This window comes from Enhydra lutris, unplaced genomic scaffold (genome assembly GCF_002288905.1).
Source record: "Enhydra lutris kenyoni isolate GAN:26980312 unplaced genomic scaffold, ASM228890v2 scaffoldscaffold33, whole genome shotgun sequence".
NCBI classification, from domain to species: Eukaryota; Metazoa; Chordata; class Mammalia; order Carnivora; family Mustelidae; genus Enhydra; species Enhydra lutris.
The window spans coordinates 12,122,586-12,146,925 of record NW_019154117.1 but is presented as its reverse complement, the minus strand read 5'-3'; the positions used below and the strand labels follow the sequence as shown (position 1 = coordinate 12,146,925).

The 24,340-nt window shown below is 41.8% G+C and overlaps 1 protein-coding gene across 6 annotated transcripts in view; it reads left to right on the top strand.

Moving 5' to 3' along the window:
* The first annotated feature begins 234 nt into the window (after positions 1–234).
* LOC111153534 (transient receptor potential cation channel subfamily M member 3) overlaps positions 235–24,340 on the top strand; it is a 486,919-nt gene continuing 462,813 nt past the window's right edge. For all 6 annotated transcript variants that reach the window (XM_022512597.1, XM_022512596.1, XM_022512594.1 and 3 more), the window contains exon 1: positions 235–411. In XM_022512597.1, coding sequence (XP_022368305.1) covers positions 235–411 — 177 coding nt within the window. The remainder of the gene's footprint in view (positions 412–24,340) is intronic.

The window sequence follows — 24,340 nt, the reverse complement described above, 5'->3', positions numbered from 1 at the left end:
GGCTGGTTCGTGCAGGCTGTCCTTTTCCTTCAAAACCGTGCATCCCCTCCCCGAAGCAGCAGGCAGTGTGCCTCCATTCAGCCACATTTGGTATGCATGAGCACGGCTGCAGGGAGAGGGGAGGTGGCTTTCTTAAGAAGGTTCCGTGGCTCAGGCAACGCCACTTGACTAGTCTCCCAAGTTCCAGCAAGCCTCTGCCCTGATGGAATTTGCAGGTGTGGAGATGACCATGGGATGCCAAGGCCGTGGGGGACCGTTTGTTTTCTAGGCATTGCTCAGGGTTGCAGTTTTTGGTTCTCCCGGTGGAATTTGGAAGGGGTCATGAATCAGACTGATGCTCCTCGTCCCCTAAACTGGACCATCCGGAAGCTGTGCCACGCAGCCTTTCTCCCATCTGTCAGACTTCTGAAGGTACTGTAACTTGCTGCTTTGAATGGCTCTAATTGTGCTTTTCAGGTCTAAATACCCAACTTCGCACTTGGGCTGGGACACACCTTTTGGGGAGCACAAACGCTTATGGTATTGGCTCCATTGCCTAAGGCTGGAGAGAGGCTCTCAGCCGTCCATCACCCGCCCCCACCCCATGGTGTCAGGGAGGAGAGATGGTCTGAGCCACATTTGAGAATGAGAGTATGATGGCAGAGAATGGGCTGCCTGAGTGCTCTCCCCCTTCAGCCCCCCACCCTAAACATCCCTGAAATAGAATTAATTAACTTCTTTGGGAGGGTGGGAACCATAGTGGGAGTGAAATCTCTTCCTCCTGGGTGTTTGGCTCTTCCTTGTGGTTTTTTTTCCACCCCGCTCCCTGGGGAAGCCCTTCGACCCACTTTCCCTTTAAATGGAACCTGAGAGAACAAAGGATTCTCCTCACTATTTTAAAAGCCCCGTGTCCTTAGGTGGTCGCTCAGGTAAAGACAAAGAATGAATCTCATCGGTTGGTGACTTCTTAGGTGTCCTTGTTTTTAGAAAGGTGTGATAATTTTCGTCTCCTACGTGAAGCCCGTAGTGGGAAAGTGTTGTTAAATATATGTTGAATGTAATCCTTGAGCTCCTGCTCTGAGTTACACAAAAGAATGGGACTACACCTGGGCTCAGAATTGTCACCTTCTGTTTGCAGCACTCCTCTCTCTGGAGGTCAGTATGTTAAAGATCCGGAAAAGTCCCCACAACTGCATAATAATTCATCTTCATCATCTGCCATATAGGGAAGAAAAATCACATGAAATTTAAAAGGTGCAGAAAACAAGTATTTTTCCCTAGAAGAGAGAATGCACTAACACTTATTTGGGAAAAGTATGTATCTCTGGAAGTCCCACATCCACGTGAAGTTAAAAAGGCAAAGTTCCTTATTCTCTTTTCCATATTAATATGATACCATGATTTAATGACCGCTGGATATTGAGCCTAATTGACCACAACAGAGGATTAAGGAATTAGTCCTAAATAAATGACACTTGCAACATTTTTTTTCTTTTTTCTTTTTTTTTCTTTCTTTCTTTTTTCTTTGTTAAGGCTGTGGTTTGGTTGGGTCAAGTTAGATATGGACAGTTAGTTCTGTGCAGCTAAGTGGCTCACAAGAGAGCATTACCAACTGTCTGAGTTTTCTTTATCCTGTTCAGCAAAATCCCCATGTTAACTTTGACAAAGGCTGCCCCATGTCCTGTTCAAACCCCCATCATAATGTTGTCATGGCGATGGTTTGCTTCCCTAAGAGAGTATTGAAGAGGAAAAGCCAATTTGGGAATAAGGAGTGGGAGAGAAGCATCCTTGGATGTAAGTGTTTTTGCTGTATAGGAACAACATGTGTGATAGGGCATGAGAGAGAATGAGGCCAGGGAAGGAAACAAATGAATGTAATTTTTCCTCCAGAATCACTATTGAATCAAGGGTCTGGGGCAAAGGATGTCTTGGCAAATCCAACAAGGACTGAGAAAATTGACACTAGCAGTCCCATGTACAATGAGAAACATTTTTCACTTGAAGTCATTAATTGGCCCTACCCTCCCCAAATAATGCTTTTGAACTTACAAAATGACCTTCTTAACAGGCATGTGCAAAATAGCACTCTCAATATATTATTCATTAATACTCTAGTTTTTTTTTTAATGGAAAACTTTATTCGTCATTTCATAGTCACAAAACCAGCAGAGAAGTATGTATTTGAGGTAGATTACTTATTTTGAGAATAGCTGTTGTCTTTTTTAGTGGAAACCACTGTTGATATTCTCTACCAGCAGGCATTGTCAATGTTACACCAATACTGTGATTGGTGTACAGTTGGCTCCTACCATGCTTTTTTAACATGGTACTTTATAACAATTCATCTAATAAAGTGTACTGATGAGTGTCCTTTCGAGTCTCTCAATACATGAAAGACAGGATGTGTGTTACTAGAGAAGTTCCTTTCCAAATGACATCTGTATTTTTGAAAGATCGTACCTATCCTAGGAAACTTCAGATAGTGAACATGTTTCAAACTCTTTAAAAAAAGAAAGTGACACCAGATCTTCCAGCAATACTTAAAAAGAAAGGAAAGCTACTTTGGTTTATTCAGTTTTATATCACCAACGTTCTGGATATGGATTTCGTATAATTTTGTCCCCCTTTGGATTGCTGCTGTCTTACCTGCTTTGCTAGTCCCTATGTATTCTTGCTCTGCTTTTGTATTTCCATTTATATATAAATTAGAAGTTCCTGAGTAATCCTTTGCATCTTTTGGTCTGTGTTCTTCCTGGTTTAGTTTATAAATTAAATATTTAGTAACTGTGATTCTTCACAGTTCTTCCTCCCTTCCCAGTCTCCTATTCTCCCTCCCCCACACCATTGCCACCATGGTAATTTAGTGGATGCGTTCTCTGGGCATCCCAGAGTCTATGAAATCATAAGCTAACAAACCCAATTCTCCTATTCAACAGGTAATTTTTGGTCCCCTTCCAAGCATTTTTCTGATGTAATATGCTTTTTTCTAGTGCTCTGACTTGTCAGTAACACAGCAGAGGATGTGACGGTATGGTCAGATTTAGCTAACCTTGGATCACTCCCCGTTTCTCACAGACTGGGCTCAAGCCACCTTCCCTCCCCGCCCTCTCCCTGAGAATGTACATGTTCCTTTGCTAACTTACTTCAGTATTTAGAAATGGCTTTATAATCCTATTTTCTCTATTTCCTAATAGAAACAAAGGATACAAAGGAATTAGAAGGGGAAGGCTGGCATCTGAAGCATGAATTAAACTCAGTGAATGAATGTTGGAATATACTTATTATTCCTTCTGAAAACATCTCATTTGTTGCTTTGTCCATCTCAGAGCAAATTTTGAACCTGCCAACCAACTCACATTTTGAATTTGAGATTGCACTTGGAAATAACATTTGAAAATGAATTTTTGGACAGGCTCGTGGTGATGATAGCCAAAAGACAGAGGCTGTTTTCAAACGGATACATTTCAAATGGGACCCTGTCCAGACTATTTCTCTTCAGTCGTCCTTTGCTTCATTCTTGTGTTTTAAGATATCATCTTGCTAATCACAAGAAGTCAAGTTAATTTCAGTGACAGAATGTTCTTAGCATATTTCATATTCATTATTAGGTCTGCCTCTGCTTTTGTTTTATTTGGGAGATTTTTATTTTGGTGACTTAACGATGAATTTGAAGATTAATTTTAGGGCAGAGAGCTTTGTTTGTATTGATGTCTCAGTGGACTTATTGAAGAGAAGGCTTCTGAAAATGGATTGCACTGAGGGAAAGGGAAGCTCTATACTTGGAACAGATTTTAGATACAAACATTTAAGTCAGTTTGTCCATCAAGACCAAGACCAAGACCTATCATTTTAGGATATTCAGAGTTTTATACTGAGAAGGAATCTGCTTTCGTACTTAGAGCAATGTCAAAATAGATTAAAGAAATTATATTCTGGAGGGTTAGACCTAAACACTGGATTCTAAATGTGTTTTGTTCCTAACCACCTGTGTGACCTTGGGTAACTTACTTAACCTCTCTGTAACTTGGTGCCCTCTTCTTTAAAATGAAAGATTAGGTCTTGACTTGGATCCAGTGCTAAAATTCCACGTGGTAAAGGCTACCATCTTCTGTGGGTATGAAAGGACATACTCTCTCAGTTCGACTGGATTGGATATTCAAATAGAAGAGGACTAGAACATTCAGCAGCTTTTAAAATCATAGAGGGCCTTAGCTGCTAAGCTAATATGTTTGACAATTATCCTGAAAACTATGGAGTACCATCAAAGGGACGTTAGCAGACTTCCAGATTGAGGCATTAAATACATTGTTCCAGCTATACTGTCGGGAATGGGTAGAAGATGGTAGGATCAAAAGCTTAGAGGTCAAATTGGAGACCCAGACAATTGATGAGGATGTGGGCTAAGGCAGTAGGAATGGAGGTATCATAAACAGGGCTTAACACTTGATTCATTGTGGCGAAGGGAGGAATTGAGGCTAAGTTCTGAGTTTTGATCTTTGTGCCTCGTTGGTTAGAGGTCCCCTGTCTGAGAAGAAAAGTCTTGAGAAGGAAGGACAGACCTTCTCATTTTGTGGTTCCTCTTTGTTGAGTTAAAAAGGGGATGTCAGTTCTTCTAGTGGGATTGAGAAAAGAAATAACCCCATGTCATTGAGGAGTAGGAGCCCCAGTCACTACTTGATCACAGAACTCTTTAGAGTGAATAATATATAATCAGGAATATCTCTTCTAATGTATTTTTTAGATTGTATGCATCGTAAACTGCTAATTTTTTGGAATCCAGTCAAAAAGCTCACCTTTCTCTCTCTTCTCCTTTCTTTCATAGTATTAGCCAAAGGATTAATGAAAGTGAACTGGGTCACAAAAAGGAATTAATTGAGAGTACTGATCAAGGTAGGCTACCAGATGAACATACATTCGGCTCGATTACTGAGGTTTTCTACATCTATAATTCCTTGTAATAGTAACCAGTGTCCATCACGCTGTCCCTGAAGCATAGTGAGATCCTTACAATGAGATGAATTGAGTCTGTCTTCTGTCGTTGATGCCAGGCATTCTGGAAATTGACTTCCCTTTGATGGTCTCCAGCTCGTAGGAAACAATTACATTCAGATTTCTTTTTTTTTTTTTTCTAATTTTTTAAAAATTTCTTTTTTAAGATTTTATTTATTTATTTATTTATTTGACAGGCAGAGATCACAAGCAGGCAGAGAGGGAGGCAGAGAGAGAGAGAGGAGGAAGCAGGCTCCCTACTGAGCAGAGAGCCCGATGCGGGGCTCGATCCCAGAACCCTGAGATCATGACCTGAGCCGAAGGCAGAGGCTTCAACCCACTGAGCCACTCAGGCACCCCTAGATTGAGATTCGTTTCAACGTGTGTTTTAAATTTTACCCTTCCAAGGTCTCCTTTTCACATCTAAAATCCTGAATTTTTACATGGCACATAGAGGAATGTCAGTAAACCAGACTATTTTTGCTTAGCCAGGACGAGGCACTCCTGAGCCACCTGCTCGTGACCAGCAGTTAAGTTTCCAGCACAGGACAGAAAACACACACCTGTTCTATCTAGACACGTCGGTGAGCCGTGTGGCAAGCAAGGTCAGGGAGTGTCTGAGGGGCTCGTTCCACTAAGTGCCTTCACAATGAGACACTTGAAGCATCAACTGCTTTTAGGCCAACACAGTGGGTTGTCAGGGAAATGGTTAAGGGCTGCTAATAAAGAAACTTCCGGCGTTTCATCTCAGCAAGCCAGCCTCGTATTCCCTTTAAGAAAATGAGAGAAAGAAGAGAGAAAAAGAAAAGAAAATGTGCTCAAACTGAAACCCGGGAGAGAGAGAGAGCGAGAATCTGTCTGGTGTGTTTCAGATGGTGGCTTGATTCCGGCTGCCGAGCACTCACCGTGTGACTTGCCTTTTTTGTGAAATGTTCCTCTGGCAGCCTGATGGGAATTCCTGAGGCAACAAGAAACCCTCCTGTCTCTTTGGGGAGCTCTGTCTTCTGGGGCCGTCTCCTACAGAAAAAAGGCTGAAAGTTGTGGTCGCTGGGGAAAGAGGGAGGATGTGGCTGGGAGTCTGAGTCCAGGGCCACCTGGCTCCGGGGTGACTTGTGGAGTCCCAGGCAAGGGCTGTCTCCAGGGAGGGTCTGTCTCCAGGGAGCGGCTCTGCCTTGCTTGTAGTCCGGATTTCCGGCAGCTCAAGAGAGCACTGCCTCTCCAAGTGGATTTTCCCTCATCTTGTTGGTGTAACCTCAGCTGGCTCCCAGCTCGTCTGCAGATGGCTAGATCGTATCCTTTCTCCCTCTCTATTGCTGACAGGGAAAGGAGTTTTGACAGCTCTGGCTGACAAAGAAAAAAAAAGTATTCAGTAAGTGTTTATTGAAGAGTAAAGAAACAGCGCTAGTGTGTGGAATCCTGGGGATGCTTAGGAATCCCCTGGAGAGCTGGGGAGCAAATACCCAAGTCCACCCCCCCCCCCCATGCTAATTCAGTTCGTAGGTGGTGGGCCTGGGAATTTGCATTTTAACAAGCTCTTCAGTGATTCTGATGCGAACAGCTCTTAGAAGGACCACACAAGGAGAAAAGCCAACACAGATTCAGCTCAGCTGGAGGGAAACTAGATTAAATGCCCTTTCCTATGCTGGCATCTGGGCTGAACAGATTTTGTGATTGTCAACAGTGAGAGCAAAAGGTTTTACGTAAACAGTTCCTAGGTTTTCAGAATTTAATCATGAGCTTATAGATAAAGAAGCAAATTGAGTTCAGCTGTCCTGTTTTGATGAGTAGATGATAAAACAGTCTGGAGGAACGGTTGTCCCTCTTTCTCGGTTTCGTTTATTTGTGTATTTCTCCGTGATTGTCTCAAGTTGTTTTCAGTCACGTGACATTGGATTTCAGATGTTTCCGTTCTGTGGAATTCACCCGGAGCTTTGTGAATCAGAGCTCCCAGAGACGGTGTGTATGGTAAAAATTCTGCAGTGTCTTCTCTAGGCCCCCTTTATCTTTCACCTGTGCCCTTCGGATTGCAGAGGTCATTCCAAGTGCATGTTCCTTTGATTCCAGTGGAATGTGGTTGTACCAAGTGAGTCATGGCCTGTTCACTTGGGGGCCAAGGCCAAAGCAGCCATGGCCAATGCCTACAGTGGTAGAGTTGCTCCCCACTCCCCCTCGCCCACTCTACCCTACAGCCTTCAAAAACCAAGGAAAGAGGAGATTCTGGACTGGAACCGGGAGGGGAGGAAGACAACATTCGGGGCTTTCATTTGGAAAAACACATTCGAAGTTAAAATTAATTTTATACTTGAAATTTTTCTTAAAATAATTCCCAATATTAATTCTTATATAAGGAAAGCTGAGCTGAACAAATTTTTCTTGGCCCTCAAGCATATGAGAAAGATACAATAATGGAACTGCTGTGATGGGTGGGGGCAGACGTAACAAAATCTCTAGTAGAGGAATTTTGAATTTTTCTGTTTATCACGCATAATTTATTTTTAAAAACATTTGGAAATGCACCAACCAGGGTCTGCTCTCTACCTCCATTTTCAGAGGCACATGCATAGGAATTGCAGATTTGGGATAGAACTGATAATTTTTACTTCTTCTCCCCCAAATAATTAAAGATTTTTTGAGAGTGGATGGATGGATAACTAGGTGGGAAGGAAGGAAAGACTGATCCTATTTATAAATCTGTTAACAGCAACATCTTCTATGTTAAATTGCCTTGGAAGAAGATGTATCCACCAAATGAACCCTTGAAGCATTTCTCCAAGTGTGGTCCAAGACTCCCGGTTCCAGAATCCATTTCTTCGGATTCCACCCAAACCAACTAAGATAAACACCTGAGAGGACCTTGAGCATTCACATTTTTAACAAGCAATACAGATGAACCGTATGCATTGTAATATTTCAAAACTCTGTCTTCTGAAGTGTGACACTTAAGTAAGGAAACATGGACTCATTAAAATCATGCCTCTGGCAGGACCACACCTCAGTATCTGATTTTCATTGTTAGAAATTGAGCACACAGTCTCTCTAAGTGTATATAGGCCCATAATGTTTCCATATCTTAAAAGTCCCCACGTTCGTAGAGCATTGGATAACTTTCATAATTGTTTCTTTTTTTTTTTTTTTAAGATTTTATTTATTTATTTGACAGAGATCACAAGCAGGCAGAGAGGCAGGCAGAGAGAGAGGAGAGAAAAGGAAGCAGACTCCCCTCCAAGCAGAGAGCCCCATGTGGGGCTTGATCCCAGGACCCTGGGATCATGACCTGAGCCGAAGGCAGAGGCTTAACCCACTGAGCCACCCAGGCGCCCCTAAGGGATCATGGAGGGAGCTAGTTTGGGTGTTAGAAATGTACAGTAGGTAAGTGGTATCCTGTAATAAAAGAAAACATGGGGAGGGGCGCCTGGGTGGCTCAGTGGGTTAAGCGTCTGACTCTTGATTTCTGCTCAGGTCGTGATTTCATAGTTGTGGGATCGAGCCCCGCTTTGGACTCTGCACTCAGTGGGCAGTCAGTCTGCTTGAGGATTCTCTCTCTCTTCCTTGGCACCGCCCCTCCCCCCCCCACCTGCTCTCTTTTGCTCTCTCTAAAAGAAATCTTTTTAAAAAAAATAAAGCATGGCATATCAACCTCTGTTTATGTGAAGAAACAACATACTTACATGGTTCCAGCTGCAGCAAAGAAAGCACTAAGTCTAACATTTGCTCTAATCGTTCAGCCATTGCTGAATTAATTGTGACTCCTTCGTATCTGCTGCTTCTCCTTCTGTCTCCCATTTACTGTCACCCATTCCCCAGGTTGTCTGAACTGCAAAACCTGGGTTTGTGCCTTTTCCTTTGTTGGCTCTCATCCCTGCCATTACCAGCCAATTAGTTCTGCCAGGTTTCCTCATAAATATGTCTCTGCTCTACTCCTTCTGTCTATTTGTAGCTCCCAAGATTAGTCTCTTATTCTTGGATCCAAAATACTGTAGTTGTCTACTTCAAATTGATCCTTCCCACAGTCACCAGAGTGGTCCACTTGAAATGCAAGTAAGAGTAGGATGCTGCCATATTTGACATTCTTCAGTGGTTCCCTTTCTCATGTGCACTAAAATCTAACATCCTTGATGTGGTATGAAGCATCCTCAGTGACCAGTCCTTTGCCTACTTCTTGACCTTTATATTTTGTCTTTCCTTCCTCAAACCTTGACATTCCCTCTAGCTGGGCTTTTTGCACACGCTATTTCTACTACCTGGAAAGTCTGAGTCATGCCTCCTACCCAACTCCTGCCCATATTTTAAGACAGAACTCAGGTGAGCTGGATGAATTTAGGAAAAATTCCCCTGAATCCCAAAAACCATATTAGGCTCTACTTGTATGCATGTCCCTAAAAATCAGTGGGCATTTCTGTCTTGCTTTTAGTATGTTGTAATATTAGTTCTTTCATCCCATGGGATTCATATTTTAGACAATTTGGTGTGTGCATTTGGCAAAGAGCTGAGAATATTTTGAGTGCTAGGTGAATTACAGTTGACCAGGGAAATGTCCAAGTAGATAACTATGCTCTTGATGCAGTTCTCTGAAGTTATTACACAAAAGAACCAAATGCTGTTACAGGGTCTTGGCATTTTTGTCTAATTAAAGAAAACATTGAGCTTGAGTTGATATACTTTGTGTGTTCCCCAAATTGGATGATTAGTTAAGGAATTGAACCAATAATTAATACTCAGTAAAAGTGATGCAGAATAGAATTACATACTCAAGAAAGAAACTGTAAATAGATAGCACCTGATATCTGCTTTGAAAATACTTGCTGAAAGAGAAAGTGAGAGATTGTAATTACCTCATCTATTGATTATATCAGAGAAAGGGCATTCCTTAATTTAGTGATGTAAGAGACTTTAACATATTACCTTTAATAATGTTATTGGATGGGTTACCCTGTGAATTAGAGGCAGTGCTGTTCTACATAGTTGTCTTGCTGGGCCATTCTTCATTTTTTAAAATTTTTTTGAGAGAGAGTGAGAGCATGAGAGAGTGTGATCGAGGGGATAGGGACAAAGGGAGAGAATCTTTTTTTTTTTTAATAAATTAAAAAAAAGCTTTTATAAACATATAATGTATTATTAGCCCCAGGGGTACAGGTATGTGATTCACCAGGTATACACACTTCACAGCACTCACCATAGCACATACCCTCCCCAATGTCCATAACCCAACCACCCTCTCCCTACCCCCCTCCCCCTGGCAACCCTCAGTTTGTTTTGTGACATTAAGAGTCTCTTTTGGTTTGTCTCCCTCCTGATCCCATCTTGTTTCATTTGTTCTTTTCCTACCCCCATAACCTCCCCTCCCGCCATTGCATTTCCACTTCCTCATATCAGGGAGATCATATGATAGTTGTCTTTCTCTGATTGACTTATTTTGATAAGCATAATACCTTCTAGTTCCATCCACATCGATGCAAATGGCAAGATTTCATTTCTTTTGATGGCTGCATAGTATTCCATTGTATATATGTACCACATCTTCTTTATCCATTCATCTGTTGATGGACATCTAGGTTCCTTCCATAGTTTGGCTATTGTGGACATTGCTGCTATAAACATTCGGGTGCACGTGCCCCTTCGGATCACTACATTTGTATCTTTAGGGTAAATACCCAGTAGTGCAATTGCTGGGTCGTAAGGTAGCTCTATTTTCAACTTTTTGAGGAACCTCCATGCTGTTTTCCAGAGTGGTTGCACCAGCTTGCATTCCCACCAACTGTGTAGGAGGGTTCCAAAGGGAGAGAATCTTAAGCAGGCTCCACTCACAACACAGAGCCCTACGCAAGGCTCTATCTCATGACCCTGAGATCATGACTTGAGCTGAAATCAAGGGTCAGATACTTAATTGACTGAGCCACCTAGATGTCCCTTGCTTTCTTTAAATGTGCCTCTTGCAAGTGTCTAGAGATAACTGTAAGATATAATCCTATTGAAGTATCTTGACATTTCCATTTAAAGGTAAATGGGACTTAGAATTTGTTTTTCTGTTAGCATTAGGTTATTTTTACTATATCAGCTGTTATGGATACAAGTCAAATAGAGTTTATCAGGTTCCTACTGGGAAAAAATAGATCAAAGTCAAAATAAATTTTTTAGGAAAGATACCAGAATCATTAGAAAAATTATCCTAGTACTGGTTGGCTAAGATCAATAAAAGAAGTAGCTGGAAAGAAGGTAATTTTTTTTTTCTTTTTTTTTTTTGCATCATCTCCATGCTTTCCCATCTATTTGCTGGGATAAAGAAATGAATAAAAATATTTAAAAGAATGAACTATTATACAGGCATCCATAGAACATATTTGCTCTACAGTGCTAGTTCAGGAGCTAATGATGCCTTGACATTTAAGCTCTGGAAATTTAAGTTGTAATTATTGAGTGCTGTGGGCCAGTCTGGTGATTTCCCTTTAAAACAGGGTTCCCCAACGATGACATTACTGACATTTTGCCCTGAATAAGTCTTTGTTGTGAGGTTCTCTGTCCTGTGCATTGTAGGATATTTAGCAATATGTTTGGATTTATTGACTAGATTCCAGGAGCACCTTCCTCCCACATCCCATTGTGACAACCAAACATGTCTCCATACATTGCCAAATATCCGTCAGGGGACAAAAATCACCCCAGTTGAGAACCAATGCTGTAAACATTACCTCTTGAAGATGAATATTTTAAGAGATGGGTAGGTAATTGATTTCACCAGCTACCCAACAGAGACCTTCCAGTGATGGGGTGGGGATGCTCAACTTTAGACACACTTCCTTTTTTATTTTACAAAAGACTGAAATTCAGCTTACATTTGGGAAATTAACTGGTCGAGTTCTATTCACTAAACATAGAAAGACTAATAAACTATTTTCTCAATCTTATTGTCAATCATCTCTTGTAAGAAAATTCGGTGGGTCCAATTTGTCTGAAAGTGTTTGAATGTTCCATACATTATTGCTTTGTAATTTAAAAGCAGAGCATATTTTATTTGATTGATGTATCAAGTGAAATATTTAATTTTTATCATCATTTTGTTCTACAATAACTTCTACTAGAACTATTTAAGAATAATAAGATAGACAATCCATTACTATGAACACACGAAAACGTTTTACTTCAAGGTGAATTTTTTGTATGAAGTTAGTTCATGTGAGCAATCAAAGATTTTAAGATAAATCCAATAATTAGCACAAGGAACTTGTATAATTTAAAGATGAGTAGCATAACATATAGCTATGTTATGTACCTAAAACTAATATAACCTGGTGTGTCAACTATATACAAATAAAACTAATGCCATAAAGAAAGAAAAGTATAATGACAGCTAATTTTTCAGTCATTAAATTCAGCATGATCAAAAATGGACAGAAAAACTAGATTTTAGCCTTGATTCTGCCTTTAAATAATATGCTAGCTGAGTTACCGAGAATAAGTATTTTATCTTTCAGGGCTTTAGTTTCCTCATCTGTAAAATGACAAGATTGGACTAGATCATGGTTGGCAAACTTTCTCTATAAAAGACCACATTGTAAATGGCTTTGTAGGTCATACAGTCTCTGTCACAGTTTTTCAACTCTGTCACTGTAGCCTGAGAAAGCAGCCATACACAATGCATAAATGAGTGTAGCTATGTTCTAGTACAACTTACTGGGAATACCGTGCAATGGTCTGAATGTTCATATGGTGAAAATTCACACGTTGAAATCCTGATCCCCAAAGGTGATGATATGAGTAGGTGAGGACTTTGGGAAGTACTTAAGTCTTGAAGGTGGCCCTTATGAATGGGATTCGTGACTTGTAAAAGAGGCTTCCTAGCCTCTTCCATCATGTGAGGACACAAGAAGTCTCTGACCTAAAAGAGGGCCCTCACCTGACCATGCTGGCACCCTGATCTTGAACTTGTGCTTCTACAACTGTGAGCAATGCAATTCTGTTTTTTATAAGCCACCCGCTCTGTTATTTTATTACAGCAGCTTGAGGAGACTAAGACAGACTGACAGTTGAATTTCCTATAATTGTGGCAGGCCATAAAATATTATTTTCATTGTTTTCAACTGTTTTTAAATGTAAAACTAGTCCTAGCTCACTGGCTGTCGATAGAGGGCAGGTGGTACTTGGGCTGTGGGCTGTAGTTTGCCAACTCTGAGATGATTGTTAAGGTCCTTTACAGCTCTAACATTCTGGGATTGAGTAGGAATGGGAGAAAGTCATTGTATGTCCTTAGTTATTTTAAAATTACCTTAATATCTAAAAGAGCTGAGAGTAAATGGTTCATTAATTATAATAATGTAATGCTTATCAGGGAGTGGTGTGTGGTGGGCTTGATGTCTCACGATGTAGCTCACATTTAGCAAATGTTTATAGGGGGTCCTTGTTTTCTAATGCTCTGAGAAAAAGGAATGTTCCAGTCCTATAAAAGATGGCATTTTTCATGAACTCTATTGAAATGCACAGAGACGGAAAGTGAAATGGTTTTAAAATCTAACATTTGTAAAGTTCTTTTCAATTTGCAGAGTACCTTGCTTTACATCAAAGGAGCTGAACTTCACAGCCACCCTGCAAAGCAAGTAGAGTAAACAATTACTCTCCTTTCTAGCTGAAAAAAAAAAAATGTATATGTATGTATGTATGTGTGTGTATATATATATAGCCCAGGTAGGTTAGGCAGCATACTAGTGGGCTTTTCTGATCCTAAATTCAGAATTCCATCCTGTGCACTCCTCTGCATCTTGTATCTCCCCTCTGCTGCTCTCTCTTCATCTGAGGCCCAACTAGACCATCGAGTTTTCTTAGGTACCATGGAGTCTCATTTCCACTTCTCTTGCCCATCTACTCTATGCTTGGGTTTTCCTTTGTAGACCAGCTTTCTCCATTACTCCGTATTTTACTAACACTTGCCACAGCGTTCTGTACTACGTAATCCTACAGTTGCATTCCTCATGTCTCACCAGTTTGTCTCTCTCCCTCTCCTGTGGAATCTCACTGACCAGGGTTTGGACAGATCTCCACCCTTGCCTATGTGGCTCTCGGTAGGGGAATTGAATCACCAGATAAATATGTGGCCACCTAGACCCATTCTTCCAGCGGGTGATGTGGGCCAAAACGGATTCTCTTTAGAAAGGATATAGGCACAAGGCTTAACTAATTCAATTAGTGGGGATCCCCCTAGATACATAGTAGCTTAATGGTTCTGGAAGACACCCAGGCCTGAAACCGCAGTTCATCTCAAACTAAGATTTCACTCTGCAGGAGAAACTCACCAACGAGTCTGTGCCTTTCTGAATAGTAACAGGAGGAGAGGGACTCCCAGCTCTAGAATCTGATTCTGGAGGGCCATAAACAGTGTTTCTGAGGAGGAGCCTTAATGAACTTAGAAACATAGGAAGCTCTCCTCCACTGGAGGAGTACATTGAAGTCCAGAAGAAATGCTTTTAGAGTTCCACTGCAAGATGGCGTGATAGGCTCCCATGTCCCCTCAAATTCTCCTGGAGTTCTCCCTTGTTTATGGTTCCATGCCTGCTAAAAGGTTGTGTGGAACTTTTAATGGGGTTTGTCAACTCTTCTGGCTTCGTAAAATGGCAGCATCCCAAATCTACATACCTGAGAAAAGAAAGGGGAATAACATGTGGTTTAGAAGTAGCAATAGGAGGAGCGCCTGGGTGGCTCAGTGGGTTAAAGCCTCTGCCTTCAGCTCGGGTCGTGATCCCAGGGTCCTGGGATGGAGCCCTGAGTCAGGCTCTCTGCTCAGCGGGGAGCCTGCTTCCTCCTCTCTCTCTACCTGTCTCTCTGCCTGCTTGTGATCTCTGTCTGTCAAATAAATAAATAAAATATTTAAAAAGAAAAAGCAATAGGATAGTAAACTGAATATGAGAACAGTTTTAGGATTTTTTTTTTAATTAACGACACTTAAAGGAATTCAGTATAAGAGGGATTAATGTTTTAATCAGAGTATTCCTGTTTCTGTGGACATTCTTTTGAGGTGGAAAGTTGATACATATTGAATGCTGTCAAAATGAGCATTTTGTTTTTAGGTCTACAGCAATTCACATATCAAAACAAGAGTGCAAAATTAGCTTTTCTCCCCCATTTATTTGTGCTTACCACATTTATTCTACAATCACCTGTTGCTTTGTGTCAAACTACCAAAGATATTAGAAATTCAAGGATGAAAAAATACTAGACCCCGATCAAAAGGAGCTAATAATGGAGTTAGGGAGACAGACAAGCAAATTGGAGATGACTCTATGGCTTGGTAGATGTTTTCACAGTGATGAGCTTAGATGAGGGGCACCAAACAGAGCTGGGGAGTTACTAGAGCGAAGCATTGAAGGGATCTCTAAGGGAAGTTGGGATAGAAAGAATATTCCAGAGAAGTAGAGTGGCATATACAAAGGCAAGGAGGCATCCTAGGGAGTCTAGCACGTGGAGGGAAGCTGAAGCACAAAGTATGAAGGGAATGCTGAGACAAGAAGTGGGGCTCCTTGGGGTGCTGGGTGTGGGGTATGTGTACGTTGCTCTGATGTACAGCTCATACCCCAACAGTCCGCACAGTTGAGGCTGCTCAAGTTGAAATGCAATGCCACCACCTCCTCACCCACTACCTCAGAGAACTCTGCCCAGAGCACTGCCATCCCCAGCTGTGTAAATGCAGAGGCGAGCCCAGATGAGTTAGTCATTAAATGCAGAATGGTTCAGCAGCCATGGGATGCTTTCTTAAGAGAGTTACACTGTAGGAGGGACCCTTGCTTTGCTTTTCCTTTTTTTTTTTTTTTTTAAGTTTTTTTTAAATTTATTTGACACAGAGAGAGAGAGATCATAAGTAGGCAGAGCGGCAGGCAGAGAGAGAGGGGGAGGCAGGCTCCCTGCTGAACAGAGAGCCTGATGATGCGGGGCTCGATCCCGGGACCCTGAGATCATGACCTGAGCCGAAGGCAGAGGCTTAACTCACTAAGCCACCCAGGCGCCCGCTTTTCCTTTGTTTTGTTTTGTTTTGTTTTGTTTTTGGTGCCCGTGGCAAACTCATTATCCATATCCAGACACCTTTGCAAACTGCCCCCTCATGGACAAGTGTTTCATTCTGTTGAATACATTCTATTAATTTTTGAGAAGTTTTTATTTAAGTGTTCTCTACAACCAATGTGGGGCTCGAACTCCTGACCCGGGATCAAGAGTGGAGTGCTCTTCTGACATAGCCAGCCAGGCACCTCCTGTTACATATATTTTATTTTATTTTGTTTAAGATTTTATTTATTTGACAGAGAGATAGAGAGCATAAGTAGGCAGAGAGGCAGGCAGAGAGAGAGGAGGAAGCAGGCTCCCTGCTGAGCAGAGAGCCCGATGTGGGGCTCAATCCCAGGACCCTGGGATCATGACCTTAGTAGAAGGGAGATACTTAACCAACTGAGCCACCCAGGTGCCCCCTGTTATGTATATTTTAAAAGGTCTTCCTCCAGAGTGATCAAATGGCCTTATGAGAATTCTAGTCAAGAGCAGCTCTGGCATGGAACGCTTTCTCTTGTTCCCGACAGCTCTGAAATGTTAGGCAAAGGGAATGAGGAGCTTACTCTGCCCTTGTTAATGGTGCTGTATCTCTGAGGAGAAGGAGTGAACATGCATCTGCAGGTGTCCTCACACAACAAACAAATGAACTTTAGACTCAAAACTCTCGAACTTCAAACTGGCTTCTCTGGCGTGGGTGTGTTTCCCCATCCAGTGAAATTTCTAACAGGTGAACTACTCAAACCAACTGTTGAACGTCATCGAGAAAAGTTACTTAAATCAAAGTAAACGTACATACTGTAAAATTAATGACTTTTACCTCTAACCTCAGTCATTTTTTATAAATGAAATCACTTAGGTGACCACCATCCACATCGAAACATGTCAATTTACATTACCCTCCCAAGTTCCCCGGTACCCTTCCCAGTTAATTCCACGGCACCCATGACCTGAGGTAACCACGGTCAGGCTTTATCATTCCGTTACTGTCTGGCCTGATTAGGAACTTCTGAGTAAGTGGAACCAGACAGTATGTATTCTTGTGTCCATGTTCTTCTGTTCCGCATAAGGCTTTTGAGATTCATCCATTTTGTTTCATCTCTCATTTTGTGTAAGAGCACGTTATATGACTCTAGCGTAACTCATTTGTCCTCTTTCCTGTTTCTGGACATTTGGTTTATTTCTCATCTTACGCACATACAAATAAAGGTGCTATGAACATTTCTGTGAACATATGCACTCATGGGTCTCGTTTATATAGTAGGAATGGGATTGCCGGCTTATAGGGGAGGCATATGGTCATACAGTTCTGTGCTCCTTTTAATGTAGCATATGAGAGTTTTCAACTGCTGCATATTCTTGCCAAAACAAGCATTGTCTTAATTTTTAAATTTTAGCCCTTCTGATGGGTGTATAGTTTTATCTTTATTATAATTTTCATTTTTCCAGTAACTAATGTGATACTAAATATCACATACAACAGTATTTTTTTTTTTTAACTAGAACAATAGCAAAAAAAAAGTGGGTAAAGTTGAAAGGGGAAGAAAATGATCTTTTATCCAGCTATCGGGGCTACAAACTAAGACATAGTTTATACTATGTCATGTCATCTTTAATAATGAGGTATTATGTCCAGTTTTCAGATGAATTTGTGACAAAGAGACATTACATAAGATAGGGATAGTAGTATTACCTTGCAGTGTATTTGGGAGAAATGAGTTATACTCATTTGTACACATTATTATTATTTTTTTTTAATGTAAAGAACTGAGAATAGTACCTGCCATGTGAGAAGCACTCAATGTGCTTTTGCTATTTGGAAATATAATACTATAAATTTTAAGGATTTTTTTTTTCTTTCACTTTTGGGAGAAGAGAGAGCATGAGCAGGGGGAGAGGCAGAGACAGAGGGAGAAGCAGGTTCCCTGCTGAGCAGGGAGCCAACATGGGGCTCAGTCCCAGGACCCCAGGACCATGACTTGAGCCAGAGGCACACATTTAACCAACTGAGCCACCCTGGCACTCCTACTACAATTTTAAATAAAAACAGATTGCTTGGGGAGCCTGGGTGGCTCAGTTGCTTAAGTGACTGCCTTCGGCTCAGGTCATGATCCTGTTATCCCGGGATCAAGTCCCGAATCTGTCTCCTTGCTCAGCGGGTAGTCTGCGCCTCCCTCTGACCCTTCCCCTTGTCATGCTCTCTCTCATTGTCTCTTTCTCGAATAAATAAAATCTTAAAAAAAAAAAAACAAAACAAGTTAGCTTTGTGGCTTGGGAAGATTGGGGTGTGACAGGCTATGGCTTTAACCCAGCTGGAGTTAACATGAAGACATTTTATAAAATGTCGGCAGTACCACTAGGGATGTGTCCATATTAGTGGTAATGGTCGCCCTTGAAGAGTTGCCGAATGGGTCTGATTGTGCTCAGCTATCGTTACTCCACGGACCCTGGTTTAGGTGGAGAGTGTCCACATTTCAGAAAGAGGTCATAGCCTTTTGTTAATTGAGTGATGAATTCACTGACTCTGCCAAACTTCTCAGATGCCTTCTATGCCTAAGATACACTGGGTGATGGGGGCACCTGGGTGGCTCAGTGGGTTAAGCCTCTGCCTTTGGCTCAGGTCATGATCTCAGGGTCCTGGGATCGAGCCGCACATCGGGCTCTCTGCTGGATGGAGAGTCTGCTTCCTCCTCTCTCTGCCTGCCTCTCTGCCTACTTGTCATCTCTGTCTGTCAAATAAATAAATAAAATCTTTTTTAAAAAAAAGATATACTGGGCGATGGCAATACACACTTGTACAGTGAGTATGTCTAGCCTTCAGAGAGCTGAAGAGAAAAGGCTATCTTTCTGGATGTGTTCTATCTCCCCAACCTCACATGTAGTTCCTTAATTAATTGTACTTAGACCACCTAGGGTGATCTTTTCAAGATGTATTGGCTTCCAGGTCTCCATGGTTAGCTAGATCTTTGTGTTTGGGCCATGGGGTAGTTTGTTTTGTTTGTGTTTGTGGTTTTTTTTTTTTTTAATTTCTAATGCCCCTTATTAGTAAATTTCAAAGATCACAGGGACACAAATTTCTGTGTCAGTATTTCATAATTTTTTTTTCACCACTCGCTCCTGAAATCTCAGACCTTATGTGGCAGACTTCTCAAATACATAGTCCTTCTTTGATTTCAGCAGGTGGATAGATCAGTTTTCTTAGGATACTCAAGTAATAAGAGAGAAGATACTTGTCACTTTATTCTGAGATTCCTATTCCACTTTTTCTTTTTAATAATTCTCATTTTATAATAAAACTTAATAGGAGTATTTACCTTGGTTACAATCAGGATTCGATGGAAAAAAATAGTACAAGTGTTTAAGAAAACTTCAAACAGTGCAGTTTAACATGTGATTTAAGGGATAGGTATTTTAAAATGATTACAGCTGTTATCTTTTTTACCTATTTACATAAGTACGTATTTACTGGCTTTCTTGTTTTAAAGAGGATTTGACTTCTGTGACTAATTAAAAAAATTTTTTTTACTCTACCTCTAGGATTTTATTAAAATACTGGTAAGGGGGAAAATATATACTAGTTAATCAGGGGCAAAATAAAGTTTATGTGTTGGGCTTGGACCTAGAAATCCACTTAATTCAATAAATATTTTTGAGCATTTCCCATGTTCTAAGCTTCATGCTGGGCATTAGCAGTACCGAAGATGAAAATGTCATAATTTATACATTCTAGAATCTGACCAACTAATGGGAAAAATGGACATAAGCAATGAATTATAATGCTTTCTAATAAAACATACCATAAAAATATTCTAGCTAGCAGAGTGTACAAAATAATTTTGCCTAAGGGAGAAGACATTATAAAGTGGGTTATGTTGGGGTTATAGGAATCTTAAAAGATGATTAGCCAAGGAGGGAATGAACATGCCAGATGGAAATATGAGTATTTTCAAAAGCATCATGGTGTGAATGGGCATGCCGTGTTGGGTGATTTGAAGTTGATCAGTGTAGCTGGGTCTTGTAGACTCTAGGGGAGTGTAGGCAATGTGACAGGAGCTAGTACAGGAAGTGAGAAGGGCTTCATGTGCTATGCTCAGTAATTTGGATTTTACATCTGAAATTTTTTCTAAAATGTTCTTAGGGGAAAACATTTTCCCCTAATATTTGACAAATAATTATAGAAATCTGTGTGGCAGAATCTGAACTAGGCACTGAGAACACAATAAAAATTCACTCCCATCTCCCAGGAATCTTAAGTGGAGATAGAACAACATAGAAACAATGGGAGTTGATTCAAGGATGGGTGGCTCTTTGTACATCATGGGAAGGAAGATGGGAGAATAAGGGACAGGCTTTGTTTTCTTTACCGGTAAAGGAATACATCGCACTCACTACAAGATGAAAATGTTCATGTTTTGAATCAAAAACTTAGAGTGTCTGTAATTTCATTTCTGATTTTGCTTCGGTGTGGAAGAGATGATTGAAATGTGTTTGAAAAGAATAATTTGTGCTAAAACTCTTGTTTGACCGATCTGGTGTTCAAAGGACATACACATCCCTCTAAAGAGGAAAGCTGGAACAGAGTCTTGATCTAATTGCTTTTTCCAAACAGCCCAGAAAACTTGTTGGACTTTGCAGGCCCTTCCCAGTTTTGTTATCAATAATACAAAAGATGGATGCTTAAATGTAGCTTCCTCACAAGGGAAATGCTGCCACGAGAGCCAATGACCTAAATTGTCTTTGAGCATCAAACTCTCCAAAGTGAAGAGAACACATCTGCCCTTTGAATATTAAACTAGTCACTAAACTGGGTCAGAAGGCTCACAAAGAACGCATTTACAGCACTCTTCCCTCTTCCTCTCAGGAAGAGATGTCTCGGGTGTTCATTACCTTGAAGAAACTCATACAAATGAATGCAAATTGCATCCGATGGAAGATGTTTTTGCAGCGTTCATCTTTGACAGCATAGCTCTCTGCCAATTTTTTTATTTCCTTAACTGAGTTTGTGTGAGTTCCCTGGATATTACTCATCCCACCTTAGCTACGGTCCCTCTCTGTCTTCTAGTCTGTCCTCAATTATACAAACACATAAAAGCCAGCCCTCCTTTCAGTTATGAGAAACATTCAGCAACTGGTTGAGACTATTTCTGCAGATTCTGTTCTATTAGCTTCCTTGAAATGAGGAAGACAGTGAGGACTTAGGAAAGACCCTTAGTTTGAGTGATTTTGGAGACTCAAGGGTGACTCCATGAGGAGCTGTGGTAGGGCGCTCATGGGACACAAACACAACCATCTCAGGAGGAGAGATCGTAACACCTACACTGAGGTCACAGATGCTTGTGTGTTTCCTGAGGGGATGGAGGAAGCAGAGGGAGAGGCCCTGGGTGTGCTCTAAGCAGTAGAGGAGAGGAGGACACAGAGAAGGTGGGTTTCAGATGGTAACATGGCCCCGGGTGAAAGGTATATTTCGCTTTTCAACACGTGAGGTTGGAAGCAAAAGGAGAAAAGGGGATTTAAACTTGAAGCCTGATTTAAGAAGGCAAGACGAGTCAGAATCAGAGGCAGAGTTTTTCTTGGAGAGGAGAAATCTAATAGTGGGCCCATAATATTTGTTAAATAAGCAAGTGTGTGAGGAATGACCGTTCATCTTCTAAGACAGAAGGAAGAGGAGTTAAAAGTGCAATGGTTTTGATGAAGAAGGGAAGGAGTTTGGAGACTCTTACGCTTTAGTCCTCGAAGGTTATTGTGGTAAAGATTTAGGAAACGATGGCCATGTGCCAGGCACCATGTTGTGTACTTTACGTATGTTGTCTCATTTAATCCTCACCATACACCTGCAGGGTGGGGGACGGGGTTAGTGTTCTGGTCATTTATAGTTTGGGGAACTAGGCTCAGAGAACAATTGGAACTGAGCTAGGATTTGAACTTAGAGTCTGTGCTTCCAGAGGCCATCACTTTCTGATAGTAAGGGGATAAGGCTGGGAGCTTGAGCCTCCTTCTCATTTTCCAATGGTTTCCTCAATATTTATGCATCTGTTGCTTTGTGGATTGTATATTCACTGAAGGTAAAGACATCGACTTGGTGTCTCTGATTCTCTCTCAGTGGCTAACAAGATGCCTGGCTCGAGGCAGTCAGTCAGATAGTTGTTAACGGATCTTTTAATCAAAGGGATTCAAGTTGGGGAGATGGAAATTAAGAATTGAAAGTCAGAAATAATTTTTATAAAATATGATGACAGAGAAATATAGCAGTCCCTTGAAGTGTGGCCAGTAAGATCTGAGGTCCTGCTATGTCAGGTAAAACTTCTAAAATAAAGGTGTCTTTATTTTCTCCCAGTGTTGAAAATAATGGGAGCGACTGTAGCCTACCGTCCAGCACATAACAGGGTCAGTAATCATCCCCAAGGATGCAGAATACCATAAGCATTATAAATGCCCGAATCTCATCCCGAGTCACTGGAAACTTTGGGCAAACTGATTTCTGTAAACCTGAGTCTCCTCGTCTGTAAAGGAAATAATACCTCCTTCAGTTGTTCCAAAGATCAAATAAGCTAACACACTTAAAGCACTTAAGGCTTTATGCACAGTAAAAGCTCAGTCAGTATTAACTCTTCTTTGATGCTGTATGAATGAGAGGGAGCTTGGGGTCCTAACACAAACATAGCACGGAGCCGGTGGAGGCCATGTTGTATCTTCCATCCTGGCATGCGGAGAGCTGGCACAGGGGGCTTGCTGCCGCCATTTGGGGAAAGACTGCGTCTCCGGGCATAGTCACGCGTGAGCTTCGGTCATTAAAGAGGCCCTCCGTGGGCGGGGGTGAGGCATGCCGTATGCAGCCTTGTGCCCATCCTGTGCGTTTCGGGAGACGGGGATTATAAATGAAATATAGTGGGGAGACGGGGGGCTCTTTTGTTCTGGAGTGCCTGAGATGTTGGGAGCACGAGGCAATGTTAGTTCGTGTTTGGTGTGCTGCTGTGATGCCTGCGGAGTGGAAACTGAGCACTCCCTCCCCCTCGCCTGCACAGCACAGCATGGCCCCGCCAATAGCACCAGGCTCCCAGCCCTGGGAGAGGAGGGAGTAGGGGTTCCTGGGGAGGCATGGCATCACTTGTGAGGTTTCACTGGCCACCGACTCTCCAGGGGACTCAAAGATATCTTTGGGAAAGAGAAGAACGAGCAGACCTTTGGTTGGTGTTAGAGGTAGAGAGCTGTGCTACTCTTATATTTACACATTTACAACTTCCATCCTCGTGTGGTCGAGGAAACTGGAATTACATGGAATTCCAGAGCTGAGAAGAACCTAACAGCTTATTTGGTCCAGCGATAGCCCTTAACTGTCGATCCAGAAAGTCTGAGTGATGTTCCTAAGATCACCTGTAATAAGAATCTGCTTAACAAAGTTTGGGGAAAGGCGGGGGTGGGGGGCATCTGCCTGTGCATTTGCCTGTGAGCAACCAGCATTAGGAAGAGTGCGGCTGGCTTGAAGAGGGTGTGAAGGTGGTCGCATTAAACCAGAAAACACCAGCATGAGCAGCCAGGCAGCCCAGCTTGGTTTGTTTCCCCAGGGTCGCTAGCTAACTGATGATGTGAAAACAGACTTGCTTCACTCCGACACACTAAATCAATTAATGTTTGGTACTACTAGCTTCCCACTGAGAAGCATCGACTTCTTTACTTTTAGTTGTTGCTTTTGCGACTTTTGGTTTTGAGATTGTGTTAGTCGAGTGAGGACAGCTGACATGGTCCATGGCCCTGCTACAGAGGCTATTCGGAGACAAGTAAACCTATGACACACGTTCCAGTGTTGACTCTCTTCGTTACGCAGCACAGCTCCTGGCATGGCGTGGATCCAAGAGGCCATGCTGGCGTTGGTGGAGTTTTTGCTTCCTCTTTCCATCCTCTCTACAGCAGGACCCTCACGAGAGTCCTGGACTGTGTTAGGAGCTTTCCTATCTGCATCTTTCCCTTCCTCTCCCTGCACCTCTACCCGCATACCATCTGTGACACTTGGCAACTGCTAGTTACATCCAAAGTGCCCCTTGGCCCCAACATCTATCAAAAATAGTTCGTCTGTTGGCAATGTCTTTCAAAGCCATAAGTGCCTGTTCTGTCGCCTGTGATATTGGGATAATCGTTTCCCTTCTACATGGCACTGCCAGGCACTTGGACTTCTGTTGACAGCTATTTTTAAGCCCTAAAATGTAGAGGCATGTGAGCCTGAGTAATGGGAAATATGTTTTTCCTTTGGGGTGTATATTTGGTTTCTGGAGAAATTCAATGGTACCAATAAGAATAAGGAGACTTGAAAGTGTCAGCAAGTTCACCATGGTGAGTTGTAAGTTCAGAAGACTTCAGA